Source organism: Barbus barbus (genome assembly GCF_936440315.1).
Source record: "Barbus barbus genome assembly, chromosome: 21".
In the NCBI taxonomy this organism is placed as follows: Eukaryota; Metazoa; Chordata; class Actinopteri; order Cypriniformes; family Cyprinidae; genus Barbus; species Barbus barbus.
The window spans coordinates 5,140,279-5,162,394 of NC_136749.1; the positions used below are offsets into that span (position 1 = coordinate 5,140,279).

The 22,116-nt window shown below is 36.0% G+C and overlaps 1 protein-coding gene across 2 annotated transcripts in view; it reads left to right on the top strand.

Moving 5' to 3' along the window:
- The window catches only part of ascc3 (activating signal cointegrator 1 complex subunit 3), a 174,354-nt gene that overhangs the window by 118,612 nt on the left and 33,626 nt on the right, over nucleotides 1–22,116 (top strand). For both annotated transcript variants that reach the window (XM_079445871.1, XM_079445872.1), the window contains exons 15-22: nucleotides 10,973–11,164; nucleotides 11,267–11,491; nucleotides 13,327–13,446; nucleotides 13,581–13,745; nucleotides 14,097–14,183; nucleotides 14,824–15,000; nucleotides 19,708–19,933; nucleotides 20,044–20,198. In XM_079445871.1, coding sequence (XP_079301997.1) covers nucleotides 10,973–11,164; nucleotides 11,267–11,491; nucleotides 13,327–13,446; nucleotides 13,581–13,745; nucleotides 14,097–14,183; nucleotides 14,824–15,000; nucleotides 19,708–19,933; nucleotides 20,044–20,198 — 1,347 coding nt within the window. The remainder of the gene's footprint in view (nucleotides 1–10,972; nucleotides 11,165–11,266; nucleotides 11,492–13,326; nucleotides 13,447–13,580; nucleotides 13,746–14,096; nucleotides 14,184–14,823; nucleotides 15,001–19,707; nucleotides 19,934–20,043; nucleotides 20,199–22,116) is intronic.

The following is a 22,116-nucleotide window of genomic DNA, read 5'->3' on the forward strand; positions in this document are numbered from 1 at the left end:
TCTCTGCTTAAACCTTAACCACACACACACACAGAGAGAGAGAGCTCTCAGTACTCATCTTCTGATAACACAGCTTATTTACTTAGGAAAATCACCCCTCATTAATATTAATGCTCTCTTAATCTCACATATGAATATGGAGGGGGGAAAACAGATCACCTGTAAGGTCAGTTATATAAAGTGGGATTGTTTATAATTCTGTTAAAGTCAGAGGTGAGCATACTCCATAATGCTCATTAAAGCCCTTTATGTGTGCGTTTGAAGAGGCTGTCAATCAGGCTCAGATATCTTAATGCGTCCTCTAAGATAAGAGCCTCTATAAGCGCTTTTTCGCCCCTCTGACTCCAAACGCTCGCTGGTAAAGAGCTGGAATCTCTAATTGTGTGTGTATATGTTTGTGTGACATGAACAAGCCGCTTGAGTGTGTTTATGGGTGTTAATACTAGTTAATCGGCTGCACAAAAATAAAAATGCTGCGTGTAGAGAAATACTCTGAGTTCATGATCTCCTTGCTTTTTTTTATTTATATTTAATTGAATCAATTTTATTTTAATGATTTCCTTAAAGTATTTTAAGTATTTCAGGGCTGCATTTACTGTATATTAAAAATAGTGGGAAATTATTAGAGTTGAAAATAACTCTCTTCCATATATATATATATATATATATATATATATATATATATATATATTAGTACTGTGATGGCAAACCTGTATTTTCAGTTACATGACCCTTTAGATTTGGTGCTTAAGAAACATTTCTTATTGTGAAAAAAAGTTGTTACAATTTAAAATAATATGATTTGGTGCCAAGAAACAGTTGTTATTATTATTATTAGTAGTAGTAGTATCATCAGTTTTAGAAACAGGTGTCCTATTTAATATTTCTAATAAAACTACAGTGTTTTTTTTTTTTTTTCTTTACTGTCACTCTCTATATTTCTATCTTTAATATCACTTTTTATCAGTTTAATGTTAATTATTTTCATTAATTTCTCTCTCCCTTCTATATCTATATATGCGTGTGTGTGTGTGTGTGATAAATACAATCTTACTGTCCCCAAACTTCTTATTAATTAGTTCCAAAAAGTATGGAATTAATTAGTTCACATTTTTATTTGCCCAGACTTCATATTTTGTAAATTGTTGACGATTAGTGTAATATTTTCAGTAACACGTTTATATGTGCCCATATTTTTGTGCTGATGCATGTGAACGTTACCGACAGATACTAGAAGCCCATCTCTCAGGGTGATCTGCTTGAAGGACTCAACCTATTAATAGAAATGATGAATAGAGATCCTTCCACATGCCCTCTGACTATTCATATCCCGTTCACACACCTTAAGCACAGAGCAGCCCATCAGTAATGCCACGTTACAGTATTCAAGAGACAGTACCTCAGGTTATGTTTTCCCAACTATTATGTTTATGTAGGCGGCACAAGACATAGCAACATAACCAGTGCCATCACGATGAGTGATGTGCTTTACTGTGGATATGATCTTGTACCCTCAAAACCGCATGTGATTTATTGCAGTCAACTGATAGGTCGCAGAAAGCCAGTAAAACCAATTACAAATGCAACTAATATAAATGTGCATTTATAATGTCAAAAATGGATTTATGCTATTCTAGCCGGAAACAAAATGTGCACTATTTGAAATAAAAGAAAAGAAAGATAACTCTGTTTTTGGGGTCTTCCTCACTGATCTGTGTTGCGTTAAAAGCATGACTTGGTTCAAACCCATCTGATGACCCCTGTCCCGCTCTGTCATGCACCCAGATTTCACTCTTTCAGTTCCGCTCCTGCGGTCTCCTGCACAGCCTGCTGTCCCTGCGTCAGATCCTCCTCTTGCTCATCGGTGGATGAAAGGAGACACCTAGTGCTCGGACCAGCGATCCACACGAGCGGTACAGAGAGAGAGAGACGAGCGCTGACGTATCACCGATGATTAAAGCAGTCCAATGCCGTCATGGCAGTCTGTGGAATCTGGCACGGACAGATCGGTGGGAGCTGTGAGGGATTTTTTTTTGTTCTTCGCTGTGAAGGAAACATCAAGTATGACAGCAGGCCGTCTCTCAGACGGGAGAGTTTCTCTTTCTGTCTTCTGAGCCCTCTTGGCCTCGTGGGATAGGTCTGCAAGATTTAGCTCATTAATTTCTATTGTTTGTGCTTTCAACTATTTTTAACTTCTCTCTCCTGTGAGGATGTCGTTATTCAGTGCAGGACAAAAAGGCTTTGTTGTCTTTTAGTAGAGCACTTCCAGGAAACGGCAGGAATGCTCTTGGTTTTAATCTATTTGACCGCAGTTAATAGAAATATGTAATCATAAGCGTGTTACAGTTTTTCCCCTTTCATTTGTCATTTTTATTTTCCCTTTTTCATTTACTTTGTATTCTTTTCTCGTTTATCTTTTGCCCCTTTTTTCTTCCCTCTTCTTCCTCCTTTCATTTGTCTTTGTTTATTTCTCTTTCTGTTTATTTCACTTTATTCCATCCTTTTCTTGACATCTTTCAAATTCTCTTCCCTGTATTTTTTCTTCCTTATTCTAACTGCTTTCAGTTCACTTCCTTTTCCTATCTTCATTCCCGTCTTCCTTCTATTTCTCTTTCCTTTTTTTCATTTTAAATGTTCCTTTTCTTTCCTTTCCTTTCCTTTCCTTTCCTTTCCTTTCCTTTCCTTTCCTTTCCTTTCCTTTCCTTTCCTTTCCTTTCCTTTCCTTTCCTTTCCTTTCCTTTCCTTTCCTTTCCTTTCCTTTCCTTTTACCTAATCCCCCATTTCCTTTTCTCATTGCTTTCTCTTTTTTCCTTTTCATGTCCCGATTCTTTCACCATTTTTTCCCTTCCTTCCTTTTTTCACTTTCACTTTCCATTTCCTTTTAATTTCTCTTCTTTTTCACCATTCCCTTTACTTTCTGTTCCATTTTGCTTTCCTTTTACTATTTCCTTTTAATTTCTTTTTACACTTTTTTTTTTCTCGTCTTGTCTTTCCTTTTCCTTTTTTCCTTAAATGTTCCTACTTTTCTCGATTCTTTCCTTTTCCTGTTTAACTTTATTTTCCCCATTTGCCCATTTTCTCCTTACTTTCCACTTCCTTTCCTTTTTTATTTCTCCATTTCCCCATTGTTTTTCCCTTCCCTTTCCTTGTATAAACTAAGCCTAGTTTCAACATTTGTAAAGCAATATCAATCAAGCTGTGCATCTTTTTTTTGCATTACTTTAGCAGTGTTTGGCCATTGTGACCATTACTCAGTAAATGACTTTAAGTTGTCTGTTTAAACAAGTACTTAGTGTTTAATTCTGTCATTATGTATTGAAATTTCACAAAAAGAGATGCATTTGTAACCAAACTGATAGTGTTGTCAGCATTTTGGAATACAGAGATGTATCAGAAGTGGCGGAATGGATATTGCTAAAGCTAAGAAAATTACCATGTGTCAACAGGAATGAAAGAGATTGTGAAAAAGAAAGGATTGGAGTGTCAGGTCAAATGCCCTCTAAATGCCCCTGTCAGAGTGGACGTATTAAGCCTTGTTATGTGTCAAGTTCTCATTTAGGCAATGCTCATAGACAGTTTTTTTATATACAGATTCTGAGCGTCATTTGAGAAGCAGAGGTCATTGTGTTTGTGATGACCACGTCTCCGTGCGGTATGGCTACTGTCTGCTTGTGTTAAAGCAGAGTAATGGCTAATCAGCGCTGTCTGCCGCAGCCAGTGGAAGGCAGCCCCGGCTTCTGCTTAGCGCGCAGGGAAATAATCTCTCTTCAGCGGCCCTTAATCAGCCTTGATCAGAGAGCCGATGCGCTGCCATCTTGAATCCAACCTCCGAACGTGAGCGCCTACCCCAGCCTCACTTTAACTTACGCTCAGAGAGCGCGGCATTAATAGTCTCTGACACCTCAAAGCAAACCTTAGCGTTTCAATTAGAGCCTCCAGTGAGCCTCGCGCTGCCCTGGAGAACGTATGCCGCTCCTCTCCATCTCAAACACACTCTTCCGTGCGTTTCATTGGGTATTTCTTGTTTACCTTTTTATTTATTGTGATTACTTATTTTCTGAGATGATGTGTTTTCAGCTGCTGGTGAGTGTAGGAAATGTGTGATGCATTTAGAGAAACTAAAACAGAGCTGCTTTACATTCTGGGCTTGTTGCGCTTGAGCTGAACAAACCATCCAGATCCATGTTCTCAGCATTCTCTTATGGAATCAGGGGGAAACCTAACAGATTCATTCAGGTTCAGGTTCATCCAGCTTGTTTATCTTTTTTAGCATTGTGATTTTGGTAGTGTTTTACAATAAAGTGTGATTTATTATCAGTAAATGAAGTAATTGATTAACTAACAATATATATTTTTTTATTATTATTATTTTTTTTTTTTTTTTAAATTGCACCACTGTGCACCAGGTCTGGGGTCAGTATGACATTTATTTATTCATTTAAAGAAATTAATAAAATGTAATATTCAGTAAATATGCATTAAATTGACAATAAGTGACAGTAAAGACCTTTACATTGTTACAAAGAAACACAAATAATGTTCTTCTTTTGAACTTCAATTCATCAAAGAATCCTTACAATATATTAAAATAGTTATTTGAAATTTATAATAATAGTTCACAGTATTTCTGTTTTTACTGTATTTTCAAATATTTTGCAGTGGTGCACAAACTTCTTTTAAAATACACAGTAACATGTTACTGAACCCAGTATTTTAAATGGTGGCATATATTTATAAACTAACATTAATAAAGAAAATAGGTGAAATAGGTTTCATATTATTTCTTAGTACTTAAAGGAACTTAAAGTACTTAAAGGAATGTTTAAGAAATATTACTATGGGAATAGTAAAGGAATTCCCAAACTTCTATCATCATTGGAACATGATTGGATCATATTGTTCCAAACACTTATTATAAATGTATTTTATTTTATTTTATTTTATTTTACAGAACACACACACATAACAATCATAATAATAATTATAAAATAAAATAAATTTAAAAGATTGTTCAACCGTTTTTGTCCATATTATGAAAAGAGGTGGGATCCAAAAATTTCAAATCAAATCAAACATTTATCAATGCATGCATACAATGTCTGAATTGGGGCTGCCACTAACGACTATTTGTAATTCGATTAATCTATCGACTAATTTATCGATTAATCTAAAAGATTAATTTCCCAGAAAAAAATCAACAATTTTACTAATATATTTTATTAAACTATAGTTTATTAAACCAAATGAAATCCAAATTTCTATGAAATAATTGTTTTCAAGCAAAAGTAAAGTGCAACATAGAGTGCAAGAAGCAAGTGTCAATCTCATAGTCCAAATAGTGTAAGAATGACAACATATCCATGTGTTCTAGTCTAATCAAAAAACACTTTTTAAAGGAGCATTGACCAGAAATATTATTTACCAGAATGTATTGATTTTAATTTATTTAGGAGAAAAATGTAAATGTGCAGTATTTCTGGAAAAAGAAAAGAAATAAAAAAATAAATTAAAATCAATTTATTTGGATGGTTTTGATTATTAAAATGCAATGGAACCATTAAAATTGAATCCATAATGTGTTTCATGGATTCTCGTCCGTGAAATGCGCCACTTCCGGTATTTTGCCGATTAGACAACGCAAGCAAAATGTCGATGATTTTTAAAAATCGAATAGTCGAATAAAATCGACGAATCACGACAGCCCTAGCTTTGATGTTTGTCAACATTTGAGGTTATGATCTTGGTTCAACGTGAGGATAAGTTTCATTTTTAAGTGCTATATGACTGTAAATTGTATGCCCTCAATCAATATCTGTGATTTACACACAAAATTGCAAGCTATTTGTGGAAGAACATTGCTTTGAATTTCAACCCTCTGAAATATCTTAATCATCTTTGGGTCAGTCTTAAATCTCTTCAGATCTTGGAGCTGTTGCCACCTTTAGAAAGCCATGCTGATATCGATTCTTGTTTTACAACAGGCTCTGTTGCTTTCCCTACTTGCTTGTCCCTTCAAGGTTGGTTTTGAAGTTTCAAGTTTAAGTTTGTGCGTGTGTCAAGTGATTCTCCAAAGGTCAGTGAAGGTTGCCGTTTGGCGTGATCCATGATCAGTACTAGCTGGCTGAATTTTTCAACATCTACACAGCTGCCCGCTCTAATTGTAGTCATAAGCTAAACACGTATAAACACACAAAAACAACTAACGGAAGCATGCAGTTTCTTAGAAAATCTGACATGTGACGCACTAATTAAAAAAATAAAAATACAATATTGTATTTTTGTAATACAATGTATTTTTTTAGAGCTGCCCTTGACTTAAGATTTTTCTGGTCGACTAATAGTCGTTCATTTTAAGCGATTAGTTGACTAATCATGTTTATATTACCATATAATTCATAATAATGAGTTTTAATTGCCTATAGCCTATCAGTGCTCAAGTGCACAAATAAAGCTTGCCACAGGGGTAGTTCATTAAATTGCCTTAGCAACCATCCAGAACATCCTAGCAACCAAATAACGATCTAAAAAAAAAAAGGCACTCTGATTCTGTCTTTGCAACCATCCAGTTTTACGTGGGCAAGCAGTTCTCATATGTTCAGACAATTTCAAATTCACACATTTCGAATGGCCTCGTGCTGGTAAAGAGCATACAGTGTGTGCTGGTGATGTTATCAAATTGCATATGACATAATATGACAATTACACAAAATGACATAATCGCTTCCAAGAATCTCACATTAGAATGTGTAATTTAGCACTTTAGACTTCATATAGGGACCTGCATTTGAATTCAGAAAAGATGGCGTTCAGTTACTACTCCCGTCTTTGTCCTCTGAACACTGCTGCTGTGCCACAGGCCACATTAAAACAGAGAGCAGCGCTCTCATTATAGCTCTGACTGAATCCACGGATCCACAGAGACCAGCTGATTGGAGCCCCAAATTGACCTAGAGAAGAACAGAAATAGCAGAAGAGCTTTTTTGGAGCTGACTTTCTTATGAAGGGGCAATTCATTAAAGCCGTGTAATGATCAGTGGTAAGCAATGAGACATTTATCTCAATAAGACAGGATGATATTTTTTACACCTGTTATTATGTAACAGATGGAAGCAGCTGGATGAGGAAATGCGGTGGACGCCATCATAAAGGACTTTTATATTCTGTCAGTCAACATATTGATCACCAGACATATGAAGAAGAGAATAACACACATTAATAGAGAGAAATTGCCCTCTAAAATTGAATTGTGTTCCACTCCAGAATGCTTAAACATGATTGGCCATTAACCAATCAGAGGTAGGCATTCAGTAACACCAGATAACCTCTTTAGGGCTTTTCACACTCAAAATAGTTAACGCTAGGTCATTCTAAACCCCGGGTAAACAGAATCCTGGGTTATCTTCCTTCATGTTTCAGACTGCCCACAATATACCCGAGGTTAACAATTAACCCTGTGTGTTCATCAGCTGACATTGTACACTGTACATTCCTGGGTTAACAATCTTATTTGTATATTTGTGGTGTCTTGACTGGATGAATGCAGCTTGTGAAAGCACCACAAAAGCTCCAAAATAGGCTTTCATAACTCTGGGTAAAAGCAGTGCTAACTTTCTAAATTACGCGTGTAAAACCTAAATTACGCGTGTAAAAAAAAAAAAGCAGTTTGTAAAATAAACATACTTATACTTTAGATGACAAAGTGTTTTCACAAATAAATAAATATTTAATAAAAATATAATTAAAAAGGAAGTAAACGCTGTAACCAACAGAGGACTCAGTAGTCTGGGATGTTTGTGTGCATTAGGAATGATATTTTTTTCAAATAAAGCCAAGGTAACACAGCACACAGTGAAAATGACATGAATATGACAGAGGGCAAATGCATAAAGCACAGCATAATTTGAAATCACAAATTTATTGTTTAAAGCACACGCAGTGAACATGCGATAATGCAGAATACTCATGCACACTTCACAAGATCTCACAACTGGATTCGACTATGTTTGCAAGGTTTGTGAAATTAAATGTTCATTAGCCATTCAAAGATTTGTTTAAATGTTATAAATGCGTATTTGCTGAATGCTGATGGCAAACGAGAAAGTATTATAATGTTTGCTTTTCTATTACTAATAATATAAAAGTAATCGTTAATACTTTTTTGTATAGATTTTAATCCCTTTGTTTAACCGTTAATCTGATTATTAGACAGACTTCTATCCGTATTAGACAGAACTGTTTACGACGAATGCAAAAAAGAGGGAGAATGTGAGCATTGTGTGCTCAGGTGCTGCCGTTCTCAGTGCCGAAATAAAAGTACCGCCTCGAACGCATCGGCCAAACAGAAAAACGTATTTGCCGATATTTTAAAAATGCCAAATATCGGCCGACATATCGGTCATGCAACTGACATGTTTACCTGTATTTTATCCACATTGTGTGTATGAAATTACACTGACACATGCCATCAGAAAGTGCTAATTAGATATCACTGTTTCAGTCAATGAGTTCAGCACTCCAGAACTGTTTCAGTTGAAAGCATTTTCAGTTTTGAATATTTTTCGCTATTTAAAAGTTTCAAAATCAAAAGTGCTGTCCAAAATATTTGGTCCATAGTTTTATTGGAGACAGTCTATCTGTATTTTTTTTCTTAACATTAATTGTAATGCTAATATAAGGTCAGTGAAACTAAATTATTATTAAATTTATCCTGATACCATGATATTCTTTGGGTACAGTCGAAATATTGTGGTGAATGAATATGGCAGTCACTCAGTACCATACATTATATCAAAGCACCATGGAATTATCATCTGATACCATGTTTCCACACAGTGTTTATATTGAGGAGAGACTGCAGCGAGACAGGTTTTGGTGTAGTTGGTATTCTGTGTGGGTTGGAGAGGGACAGACGTGTCTGTAATGGGCTGTTCTCAGCGGCACTGAGGCCTTGTTGCTGTTGACCTCCATTTAGACTCAGGCAGAGTGAGATCAAAGCGTCTGATGGTGAGGACGTTACTGCCAGCGCAGGTCATGACCCACATCGGCAGTCAACACCACACATATCTCAATCACAGCGTTCCGAGGCCACTGCAAATCTTTCTGCATGCTTTCATTTTACCATTAAGTTTTAGTTTTAAAGTAGTTTGTCATTTCTGCCAAATGGAATTGCAAAAAACACTCTCACTCCCACTGTCTGGCATTGAGGAGAAATCAGAAAGTCCCGTCTCACACTCGTGCCGTTGAGTGAGCCCATGGCTGCATCTGAAAGCACATACTTCCTTACTACACAGTAGGCAAAAAACAGTGAGCCCAGTAGTACGTCTGAATTCACAGTATTCATAAAACAGCAAGTAAAAAGTACTCGGATAATAAAATAAAGTTTAACCTTCTGAATCTCACCAGAAGTAGTAAATCATCTATTTTAGGCATTCTGGTAACTGTAAGTAAATCCATGTCAACTAGCAGCCATTGGAGTATTATTAGACTGTGTGCCTAATATTTGCTGACACTTTATTTTGATGGTCTGAATGTAGTACATTACATTCATACTATATAGTACAGTTTCAAAGTAATTACGTCAAAAAAGTTTCCTACTCCAATAGAAATGGCACCGATTTCAGACACAGCCCTGGTTTGACGTTGCACTCAACCTGCCAATGGATTACTTACAGTATATTTCACTTTTAGGCCTTATTTGCAACAATCTCAAAGGACCTCTGTCTCATGTAAACTAACAAAATTGTGTGATTTTACTGAGAATATTTGTGCAAACAAGCCCAATCATGTTTGGGCTAAAAATCTAAACAATTAGACAGTAATATTTATTAGTTTTAATTGAATATAATAATTTATATGCTTGATTTATCCCTTTCCATAAAAATGGTCTAAGGCTGAAATGCTGTTGTATAAGATTTTAGTTTTTGTGAAAACCTGTATCTGAACTGTAAATCTGAACATGTAATTTTATGGCTTAATACTGTATGTTACCATAGACATTGTCCAACCCCGCTCATACTGTGTTCATTTTACTTGTGCAGCTCTTAAAATGGGTCATAAATCTGCAGATACCTTGTAAATAGTTAAATCAAATTCCTTCCTTCATATTTGTTGATATTTGTGTATTGAAAATATTTTTGATTGACGATTAGACTCCTATCTGATTTTCTATATTTAAAAAAAAAAAAAATTTATTTTTCTGAAGAGTGCGTGCGTGCGTGCATACAATATTTTTCATTGAACATTGGGAAAATAAATGATAAATTCATGCAAAATAAAATTTAAATAAAAAGATTTAAAGGAGATTCCATAATAATTTAATAACAATACATATATTATATCATATGAATAATGTAATATTTTTACATATGATGGTTTCATTATAGATATTGGACATTTTTTGGAAGGCGTTTCTAATGTAAGTCAAGGAAATGAGAAAGGTGGAGATTTCTTTGTGAGTTATTCTTTTTTGTACCGTACAGGAATCAGAGAGAGACTGTGTAGACACCCCTTCCATTGATAGTCACCATCTGAATCTGTGTTGTGTCAACAACTGTAAAAGTCAGCCAGCCATTTATTATCATGTTAGCTAATTATTGTGCCTCTTTAGCTTTTACATATTCTTCAGTTATTGAAAAAGTATTGACTAAATTAAATGAAAATAATTAACAAAACTTTGTCTCAAAATATATTTGATAATTTTATAACTTCCTATTTGCTATATCAATCTGTAACATCTTTAAAAACATGAATTATTAGATCAAATTAGTAGAATCATCTGCGTTACTTACCTGCAGTCGCATCAGGAATCTACCACATATCCATGTGCACAGTGAATCTCGGATGTTTAGAAAAGTGCTGCAGTGAGTTTCCGTGCCATCTAGTAGTGTACAGGTGAAGAAAATCAAATGTGCCTCTCACCTTGTTGTACCCTGCTCATTCCAGACCGGTGTGTGTGATGATGTGTGTGCCACAGGTGCAGCGCTCCAGAAACAAGCAGTTGAGGGAGATGTTTCCTGACGGGTTTGGTATCCATCACGCCGGAATGTTACGGCAGGACCGCACGCTCGTGGAGAACATGTTTTCCAGAGGATACATGAAGGTTTTGGTGTGCACCGCCACACTGGCCTGGGGTGTTAACTTACCCGCTCACGCGGTCATCATCAAGGTCAGAGAACATCGCTGCAGGCTTGTGAAACTCTGCTTTATTAAACATAATGCTGGAATCTTCAGGATGGGCTTTAAATGATTCTCATGTCTCTGATATCAGGGCACTAATATCTATGATGCCAAGCGTGGTGCGCTGGTGGATCTGGGCATCCTGGACGTGATGCAGATCTTCGGTCGCGCTGGACGGCCACAGTTTGATAAGTATGGTGAAGGAACCATCATCACGACCCATGACAAGCTGAGCCATTACCTGACGCTCCTGACTCAGCAGAACCCCATCGAGAGTCAGTTCCAGCAGAGTCTCGCCGACAACCTCAACGCTGAGGTACAACCCCACACACAGCTCTGTCGTGAGACTCTACATGTGCCACATATGAATCTATGATGACTTATGACATAAATCTGCTGTTTTAATCTCAACTTCAACTTAATTTAAGTGATTTTCATTTGAATTGAATTAAAATAGTATCTGGAATCCCATTGCATCTTGTCCATGCTCGTATATGCCAAGACAGTTATTAGAGAACAGTAACAGGATTATTACCGTTAACTAAATATAAAACAAGCCATTAAGAAAAATTGTTACAATAAAACTTTACTGAAATATATATATGTGTGTGTGTGTGTGTGTGTGTGTGTGTATATGTGTGTGTGTGTATATATATATATATATATATATATATATATATATATATATATATATATATATATATATATATATATATATATATATATATATATATGTGTGTGTGTGTGTGACCCTGGACCACAAAACCAGTCTTAAGTGTCAATTTTTCGAAATTTATACATCGTGAAAGCAGAATAAATAAGCAACAAAACAACAAATAATATTTGACAGAGATACAACTATTTGAAAATCTGGAATCTGAGGGTGCAAAAAAATCTAAATATTGAGAAAATCGCCTTTAAAATTGTCCAAATGAAGTTCTCAGCAATGCATATTACGAAGCAAAAATTAAGTTTTGATATATATACGGTAAGAAATTACAATATATCTTCATGCAACATGATCTTTATTTAATATTCTAATATTTTTTGTCATAAAAGAAAAATCAATCATTTTGACCCATACAATGTATATGTTTGGCTATCGCTACAAATATACCCCAGCGACTTAAAACTGCTTTTGTGCTCCAGGGTCACATATATATAAATAAAACTTAGTTATTTATTTACTCATTTTCATTTAGTTTAAATTGAGGTACTATAATAACTAAAATAAAATACAATTTAAACACATTAAAACGAACAAAAATGACAAAAACACAACGCAGTTAACAGAAAAACAGAAACATAAAATCTTGTCCAAAATATTAACAAATACAATAGTATATCAATGTTACCAAAATAAAACTAGTAGAATATTTGTGATAAGAAATGTAAAAAATAATAGGTTTATTATTTGTAACTAAATCTATAACTTGAAAGCTGTAAAATGCAATACAAAAGCAAACCTTAATAAATAAATAAAAACATAATAGAAATGTTGTCATGGCAAATATATTTAGACTGAAGCACACAAATTACCAATAAATAAATAAAACTGGCAAAGTTAAACAGTAAATTCAAACTAAAGAAAAAAAATCACATTTATAGACTTTCAATTTGTATTTCGTCTGGTAGAGCCACAAATTAAGTTAGCACTGAACTTAAAGTTTCTCTTTGTGCTGAATATAGTAGTTTCACTTTAGTTTATGTTTGCAAACTTGTGTTTTTGGTTTTATTTTTTATATTTTTAATATTTAATATTTGTATATATTATAAAATTATCAAATGAGCTTAATAAACTCAAGAAGGGCTCTAATGAACTCATTAATTAGATAGGGGGCATGGGCTGTTCTTCTCTCCGCCTCATGATGGCAGCATCTACAAGGCCATGTCAATAGAACTCACGATCAGTTTGTCCATTAGATGGTGCAGTGACATTAAACATCAGCTGAAGGCTATGTATAAATCCTTTCAGCATGTATTTCTGTGTTTATGCATGTCATATCAGTTATCATGTTGTACACAAGATCTCAGTTCCATGGTTAGCAATACAAACATAAACCACACATCCAGAAACCACTAGGATTCGGTGTAATGTAAGTGCTGTGAAATACAGTGCCTGCTGATTTTGTGGTTGGTTGTTTTGTGCAGATCGCTCTAGGGACGGTCACTAATGTTGATGAAGCCGTCCGGTGGCTGAGTTACACGTACCTGTACGTGCGAATGAGAGCCAATCCACTCGTTTACGGGATCAGTCACAAGGCCTATCAGGTGCTCATGCTCTCATAATCTGTTGTTAATATTAACAGTGATCTAATAAACTGTCGCCATTCAAATTTTCATTGTAAATTCCTTTATTGTGTAATATTTTGAGAAGTTTTAATTAATGTTGAGCTGTTATTCAGATGGACCCGCTGTTGGAGCTCTACAGGAAGGAGTTAGTCATGGAGTCCGGAAGGAAGCTGGATAAGGCACGGATGATCCGTTTTGACGAGAGGACTTTTTATTTTGCATCCACAGACCTTGGCAGGACAGCCAGCCACTTCTACATAAAGTACAACACCATTGAGGTGAGATGCTGCATGTAAAACTCAGAAAGTAGAGTATTTCTGAAGGATCATGAGACACTGAAGACTGGAGTAATGATGCTGAAAATTCAGCTTTGATCACAGGAATAAAGTATATTTTAAAATACGATAGAAATAAGTTATTTTAAATAGTAATAATGTCACAAAATTACTATTTTACTATATTTTTAATAAAATAAGTTCAGCATTCGTGAGCAGAAGAGACATCTTTTAAAAACAATAGATAATCTTATCAAATTGTCATAATGAGAATAAGACGGGAATTTCTTACCACTAGGTTTAATGTGCATTACATTGACAATTTTAACATGTATATTTCTTTACATACTACAGACATTCAATGAACTTTTCAATGCACAGAAGACTGAAGCAGATGTTCTGAGCATTGTTTCAAAAGCTGAAGAATTTGAGCAGATCAAGGTAAGCAGATCAGATGACCATAGGTTCATTTTTATTAACGGGTAAATAAAATGCGTATTTTGGTGGAGGTTTTTTTTTATGTAGTCTTAGTCTTGTCAAATGTCTATTTAACCAACCTGACCTGTTTTTTGTTTAGTCAAGCTTTAGTTGACTAATTGTCTGGGAATTTTAGTCTATGAAAACTGACTTCGTTGCACTTTCATTTGAGTAGAATATCAGTGGAGATCACTAAATTTCAGCTTGTACACTTGTAAAATGTAGTTGATGTTTTCAGATTATATGCACTTTTCCCTCAAAAAAGTAAAACGCTGGGCAGCAAATGTGTCCTTTTAAGAGAAAAGCTTTGTTAGGGGGATTTAAAATCTTGAAATCTGGCAACACGAGGCATGAAAATAAATGTGAAGTTAAATTTTTTTAAATATATTGAGAAAATAGAGAAGGATTTTTACATGTAGAAAGTTTTTTTTTCTTCAATGATATAGCATGTTGATATAGTCAAAGTTGCTGTTTAATTGAGTTGGTGTCGTCTCATCCTCATTTCATTTTAGTCTCGGAAAAGACAGGTTGAATATTTTTTGTCATCGTTTTCTTTAACAAAATGAACACTAGTGTGTTGATGGATTCTGTGTACCTCTCACAGGTTCGAGACGAGGAGCTGGAGGAACTGGAGACGATGTTGTGTAATTTCTGTGAGCTGCCGGCAGCCGGAGGAGTGGAGAATGGCTACGGCAAGATAAACATCCTCCTCCAGACGTACATCGGCCGCGGGGAGGTGGACAGCTTCTCCCTCATATCTGACCTCTCTTATGTTGCACAGGTGAGACACAAACGTAGAAAGTAGTTTTTTTTTCATTCTTCTTAAAAGTGGTGTATACGTTTCTAAATCAGTTGAACCCTGGGACGGAAACGCCCACTGCTATGATTGGCTAACAGTTGTGTATGTTTGACAGCCTACATCCTTCACAGATGCTGTGATTTAAGTTAAAAACACATAAATACTCATATCAAATGATCAGCGGTGCATTTCCCAAAACCCTTGTTAGCTAACTGTGGTTGTTAGTTCCATTGAACTCTATTGGTAACAACGTAACTTGTGGCCTGTTTAACAGACAAAGCAATAGTGATCACGTAATAAAAACAGTTACTCGCACTTGAGTGCTGCAACATTACTGTTGGATCCAATATAGTCAGCACAGCATCATCTTTTACTTTCACTCTTTCTGAAAGTCCCGCGTCGAATTGTGCCTTGTTTGTAAACGAATCTGTGGTAAAATGAAGTGAACAAAGGACCGAGTTCTTACTGACGCGGTCTGGAACGCCATTAAAAATTAAGTTCATCCCCTCTTTCCTAACATTGGGATCAGAAGGAAGGCAAAACGTGGCACTGGACAGCATCTTGTTGTCTTCGGAGCATCTCTATCGTTTGGTTTCTACATAGACCGGTGCTTTCGCCTCTCTTGTAAACACTACATGCGTGAATCGGTGGGCGGGGCTAAACAGGTAGTGATGTAGAAGCAGGCGTTGATGATCTTCTGCGGAGGTGGTGCTTATCCACACTATTACATCATAGAGTTGTACTTTCCACAAGCTGTCGTTTTGGTGGATTGGCTTCAGTATAAGCTGTTTTTAGACTAACAAGAAAGTTGAGTTTTGAAACTTACAGGATGTTTTTATAGTACAGTGACCTCTTATATGTGAAAAGCGGTGAGAATGTCAGCGCCTGAGCGTGCAGAGGTCCCGGTCTTCATTAGTTCACTCTGTTTAAAAGTTCAGAATAATAAATTATTATACAGAACTTCATGTCATATCCATTGTGTATGTAAGATTAGCACTAACAATCAGATAACTGATTGTAATTTTTGTTTTACAATTCTTTATTTGAGGAAAATAGTATAATAGGATTACAGAATGAAGAAGTTGCCATCTAAACAAATCTCTTTATTTTACAGATTTATTTTTATCAAGTTAATTTTTGGCATATTTATAAAATAGAAAGTATAATTTAATTATATAATATAGTAAATATTACATCAAATTAATTTCAGCAGTTCTTTTACATGTGATTTTACTATCTTTAAATGCAGTAGTGTGATATAATTTATATCAGCCACCCTACTCTCTAAGATATTGGTAAAAATACTCAACGATGTCATTCCAAATTCAGCTTACGCATATTTTTTTGTTGCATAGAAAAAATCATCTTAGACATTTTGACTAAGATCTTCTTTGTATGCTCAAAAAGAAAGACACAAGATCAACATTCTTGATACTTGCAAGGTAAGGAGGAGCAAATTCTGACCAAATGTTTGAGTAAATGGTGTTTATCCGACTCAGAGGTTAAGATGGGATATCCTCTTAGCCGCCATCTCTTCAGATTCTCTGTGGAAGCCATCTATCTCTGATATCTGCGATTCCATTATAACAGCTTCCATGTGGTCAGATAGTTGAAATCGCTCTGAGAAATTCCCTATTTGCTCCTAATTCGGCTGATTTCAGATGTGCAGCTGGGATCCGGTAGTGGGAGTCATTTCCGTGTCAAACATCTGTTGATTTTAAATCCAGACCCTCTGTGATGCTCAGGTTTGGATATCTCTCTCTGTCACCCTTCAAAGATTTTAGATATATATGTTTAGCTATACACACAATGATTCTTTCAATGGTTTTTGCATCTGTTCAGAGAGGGAGATTCTTCCCATCGTTCAGCTGTAGATCGGAACGGCTCTGACCTGGTTTAATTCACAGCAGATTTATTTTATAATGATTCAGTTGAACTGATTCACAAAGCATTTTAACTGGAATGTAGATTTCAGGCTTTCAATGCTATTCAAAATAGTAATATTTACTTTTCCCCCCCCCTTTTATTTCCAAATGATCCAGAATTTCAGGCACTATTAGAAACAGTATCGAGAAACATAAAAAGTCGCTTGAGATATTCAAAGAACACTCTACTTGAAGCCCTAAAAATATTTTCTTGTGGAACAACGATTTTGAGATATCAATGAAATTTACATAGACACATTAGTCAAATTTTGGCAAAGTATCGCAGGCAAAAAAGAATCATTGTTTATTGCCAGTAGTGTAGCAGTTTGCTCACACAGAAGATCCTTTCAAACCAAGCAGATTGCAAAATTCTGGATCACATGGATCAATAACACTAAACGCACCTATAAATGCACACGTTTATACATGTATTTCAGCTGATTGTAAGTAGTGGTAGTAGAAAACACCAAGTAATCAAACCGTTGGAACAAATCGTTCTAACTAGAAATAATCTGTTTTCCGAACTCCTCCTCTGATCGCAGCGCTCTAAAGATTCACATGCATCCTAGCAAGAGGTCGGTCCATAAAGCTCATCTGAAGTTCAAAGCTGTGCATTTAGTGTGCTGTGCTTTCACAGAAGTGTTGTGAATTGGATCGTGGGGACTGTTCTGCTGGTACTCATCCATACGGACGAGTGTCGGATGAAAGAGTCGGGTTGCTCTTGAGGCCTGTTAAACAGCAGCATGTGGGTCCTGCTTCTCTAACAGTCGTCCATTTCTGCTCAATCAATCAGGGACTAGATCAGTCCATCATAGGAGTCAGATCTATGAGTAAACCTGCACCTTATAGATCAAAGTAATGTTGGATTCTCAAAGCCATCTGAACATAACTCACACTCCACCATCAAACATATAGCCGCTTGGCTCTGATTTATACCGACAGCAGTCAAAGCAAATGGGCATTAGTCATTCCATAAAATGTGTTCTAGATAATGAACAAAATTTAAAGGTGCCCTTTAAAAAGCTGTACCCCCCAAACAAGAATAGTACTTGATATATCTGTTTAAAATGACGCTCCTGCATTAGACAAGCTATTTTATACTACATAAGGTTGCCCACCCCTAAGTAGCTGTTGCACAATACATCTCACTTTATTTCAGTAACCTCTTATTAACAGACATTTTTTAGTTGTGCAATAAATTAATCATAATTAGGTGACTAATATGCTTTTGAATAAGGTATTTCTAAAATGCATGTGTTTGCACGTACAAAATGCTCTTAAAATAATCTCATTATAAAAATCAGTTTTGAATTTCAAATCAGTAAACAAAAAACACAAGAGTTTCTCTGAACCTAGCTTGGCATATGGAAGCACATTTCTTCCACATTAGGAACATTATGAGACACACACAGTCATGTAAAAAGATAAGATTCAATTATGACATGCTAAGGCATTGACCGAAAATAATAATTATGACATAAAAAGTTGAAAGTCAAAATAAGCTCTATCAAAAAGATTAAAAAATTTAAATACTAAGTAAATCTTATGAGATAAAATTGTAACAAAAACTTAAAATTATGAGAATTCATATGGTGAGATATATAAAAGAAACAAAATAGATATGTAAGACACAAGTCATATTCTAAGTCATTAAGTTGAAATTATGACAAGTCATAACTATGAGATCAAAAGTAATCTTTATGGCATAAACCAACATTTTGCAAAATCATAATTATGAGAAAAAAATAAAACTTGACAAACAATTTTTTCACACGCAAGTAATTTACAAGGTCATTATTATGAGATAAAAATTGTGACATTAACACTTGAAATTATGAATTGTATCTCAATTTTGACTCGTTTCATAATTAGTATGTCATTATTTCTTATATAATTTAAATTCTTATATCATTTTTATGTTTTAAAAGTCGTGACGTATTGTCAAGTATGGTGACCCATACTCGAAATTGGTGCTCTGTGTTTAACCCATCCGAGTGCACACACACAGCAGTGAGTAGTGAACAAATGCACACACACACACACACCGTGAACACACACCCGGAGCAGTGGGCAGCCATGCTGCGGCGCCCGGGGAGCAATTGGGGGTTCGGTGACTTGCTCAAGGGCACCTCAGTCGTGGTATTGAGGGTGGAGAGAGCGCTGTACATTCACTCCCCCCACCTACAATCCCTGCCGGCCGGGGACTCGAACCCGCAACCTTTCGATTACGAGTCTGACTCTATAACCATTAGGCCACGACTTCCCCCTTTTGATGACGATTTACCTTTTTAATATAATTATTATGGTATGTATCAGAAATACTGCAGACTTCCATAGGTACGAGCAACTTTGGTGAAGAAAAATTTAAAAAACACTTTTGGTATGATTAATATGCAGATGAGTCAAGACATGTACCTCTTTTCCTGTGAATTGTTTGCATCACATTTGAGGAAGGAAGACACGTATATTTTCTCTGATATTTTTTCAATTGTATTTATTGTAATGTATTACTGTATTTATAATGGCAATGACAACTATTCATGACCAGCTAGTTAAAAAACAGTTCAGTTTATAACAGTTTAATAACAGTATAATAGCAGCTAGTTGGTTCAAGAGTGTACTTGTGACTCTCAGAACAGCATAAATGGCAGTCATATTTATCTGCAGTGGGTACATGGCCTCTGTGCAGACCAAGAGCACTGTCATATCGGCCAGTGAGCCGCTTGATTGTGTGATTGAGAATCTCTTTGTCTTTTTGGTGCAGAATGCTGCTCGTATCGTGCGGGCTCTGTTTGAGATCGCTCTGAGGAAGCGCTGGCCGGCCATGACCTACCGCCTGCTGAACCTGTGTAAAGTGATTGACAAGCGTCTGTGGGGCTGGGCTCACCCGCTGCGGCAGTTCAACGTGCTGCCCTCTTCAGTGCTGTCCAGAATGGAGGAGAGGAAGCTCACGGTGGACAAACTCAGAGACATGGGCAAAGATGAGATTGGTTGGTCTGACACCAGAACATTTTGTGGATTTGCCAGTTTTAGACTTTATTGTAGGCATTTAAGGTCAGAAATTAAATTTTTCTCCTTCATTGTGTGTGTGCACATGCAGGTCACATGTTGCATCACGTAAACATCGGGCTGAAGGTGAAGCAGTGTGTTCATCAGATACCCGCCATCCTGATGGAGTCCAACATTCAACCAATCACACGCACTGTCCTGCGTGTACGCCTCAGCATCACCCCGGACTTCAGGTGGAATGACCAGGTAACCATGGCAACCATACCCAAGGCTTTACATGCTGCTTATAGTCTTTGGAGTATCTGGATTTTCAATTCCATGGATGCACATTTTGCCAGAAAAAATAATTTAATAGCGGAAAGTGAATCTCAATCAGTAACTTGTTTTAAAGGGTAAAATTACAGGAATTGCAGATAGGATGTAAGAAATTATGACATGCTAAATCAAAATTATGAGATTAAAATATCGAAATAATGGCATTTCTTAGATAAAGTCAAAATTATGACAAACAAAAAGTGGAGATGCATAAGTCATAAATTAAGACAGTAAGTCATTATTAAAAAACAAAAGTCAAAACTGACAAAATAAATATATTTATATATATAAATTTAACGTCATGGCAGCATTTTAGTACTCAACCTGATTTTGTCAAAAATTAGCTTTTGTGAATTGCTCCTTTTTTTCTGACCTTCCCTAAAATTGTGAGATAAACCTGGTTCATCGTGTAATTTGGTTGCAGTAGTTTTATAGTTATAAAGCTGTATATTATGTCAGACTAAATATACAAACTGCATTTTCTAAATGTAATTAAAAATAAATAAAAGCATGTTTTGGTGAAATAGAATGATGAGGCCTTTGGAAATTAATAGATAATAATGCTTAGTTGTGAGTGACATATATTTGTACTGAGCACATTATTTGCAATTGCACATATCCTCACCATAACACACACACACACACACACGCTCACAGCAGGTTAGGCAGGAGGAGCTAAAGGAGTCATTGATTTGTCCATCTCCTCCCCTGCATTTAAGAGCACAAAGACTTGAATAGGCCCAGATCTGTTGCTATTGTTCTCTTGAGGGCCAGTGCTGTGATGAGCCACAGATGGCTCTCTGTGCCCAGTGCTCCTGTGTGACCATAACTTGTCCAGCGTGACACCCAACAGCTGGATGACCATCAGCCAACACTAATCACCCGCCATCATGCTCTGAGCATGACCTGCTCTCTGCCACATGAATACATCATTAACATTACATTAATCCACTCAGTAGGCCATGTATATAAATATAATACATACAGTACACTACCAACCAAAAATTTGGGGTCATGTACTTAAATTTAAATTAATAATTTGGTACAATGCTCTTATTGTTTACATACATATTTATGCATTGTACTTATATTTAAAAAAATACCTATATGCAATTACATTTGTGATCAATTTCTGTAATTACATTTATGATTCCCGCAATAAATTCCTAATTTGATGCTTATTAATAGTTAGCAAGGTAGTTGTTAAGTTTAGGTATTGGGTAGGTTTAGGGATGTAGAATAAGGCATTAATATGTGCATAATTACTACTAATAAATGTCTAATATTCTAGTAATATGTATGCTAATAAGCAACTAGTTAAGAGACCCTAAAATAAAGTGTTACCAATAAGTACTAATAAACAGCTTATATGTTAAAGGGCACCTATTATGCCCCATTTTACAAAATGTAGTATTGATCTTGGGTGTCCCCAGAATGTGTCTGTGAAGTTTCAGCCCAAAATATCTAACAGATCATGCATTATAACAGCTGGAAAATGACATTTTTGGGGTGTGTCTAAAAAAAAGAGCTGTTTTGGAGTGTATCGCTTTAAATGCAAATGAGCTGCATATTCCCACCCTGTCTTCAGAAGGCGGCGTCATGTATACGTCTCTCTGCATTGCATATCTACAGCAATAAACAGCCGGTAGAAGCAACATAACTGAGAGCGAGAGAACCGGTGTTCAGCTGTACATATGGGAAGTCAAATGCACTGAAAGTGGGACGAAACAGTGCAGTGTTTCAGAGCTCGTGACGCACTGACCTGTCATCGGCGCGGATCAATGGACCGAGCCGTGCGAACTAATCTCACGGCGCTGATCAGTTAAAAAATACTTAATGTACGCACACA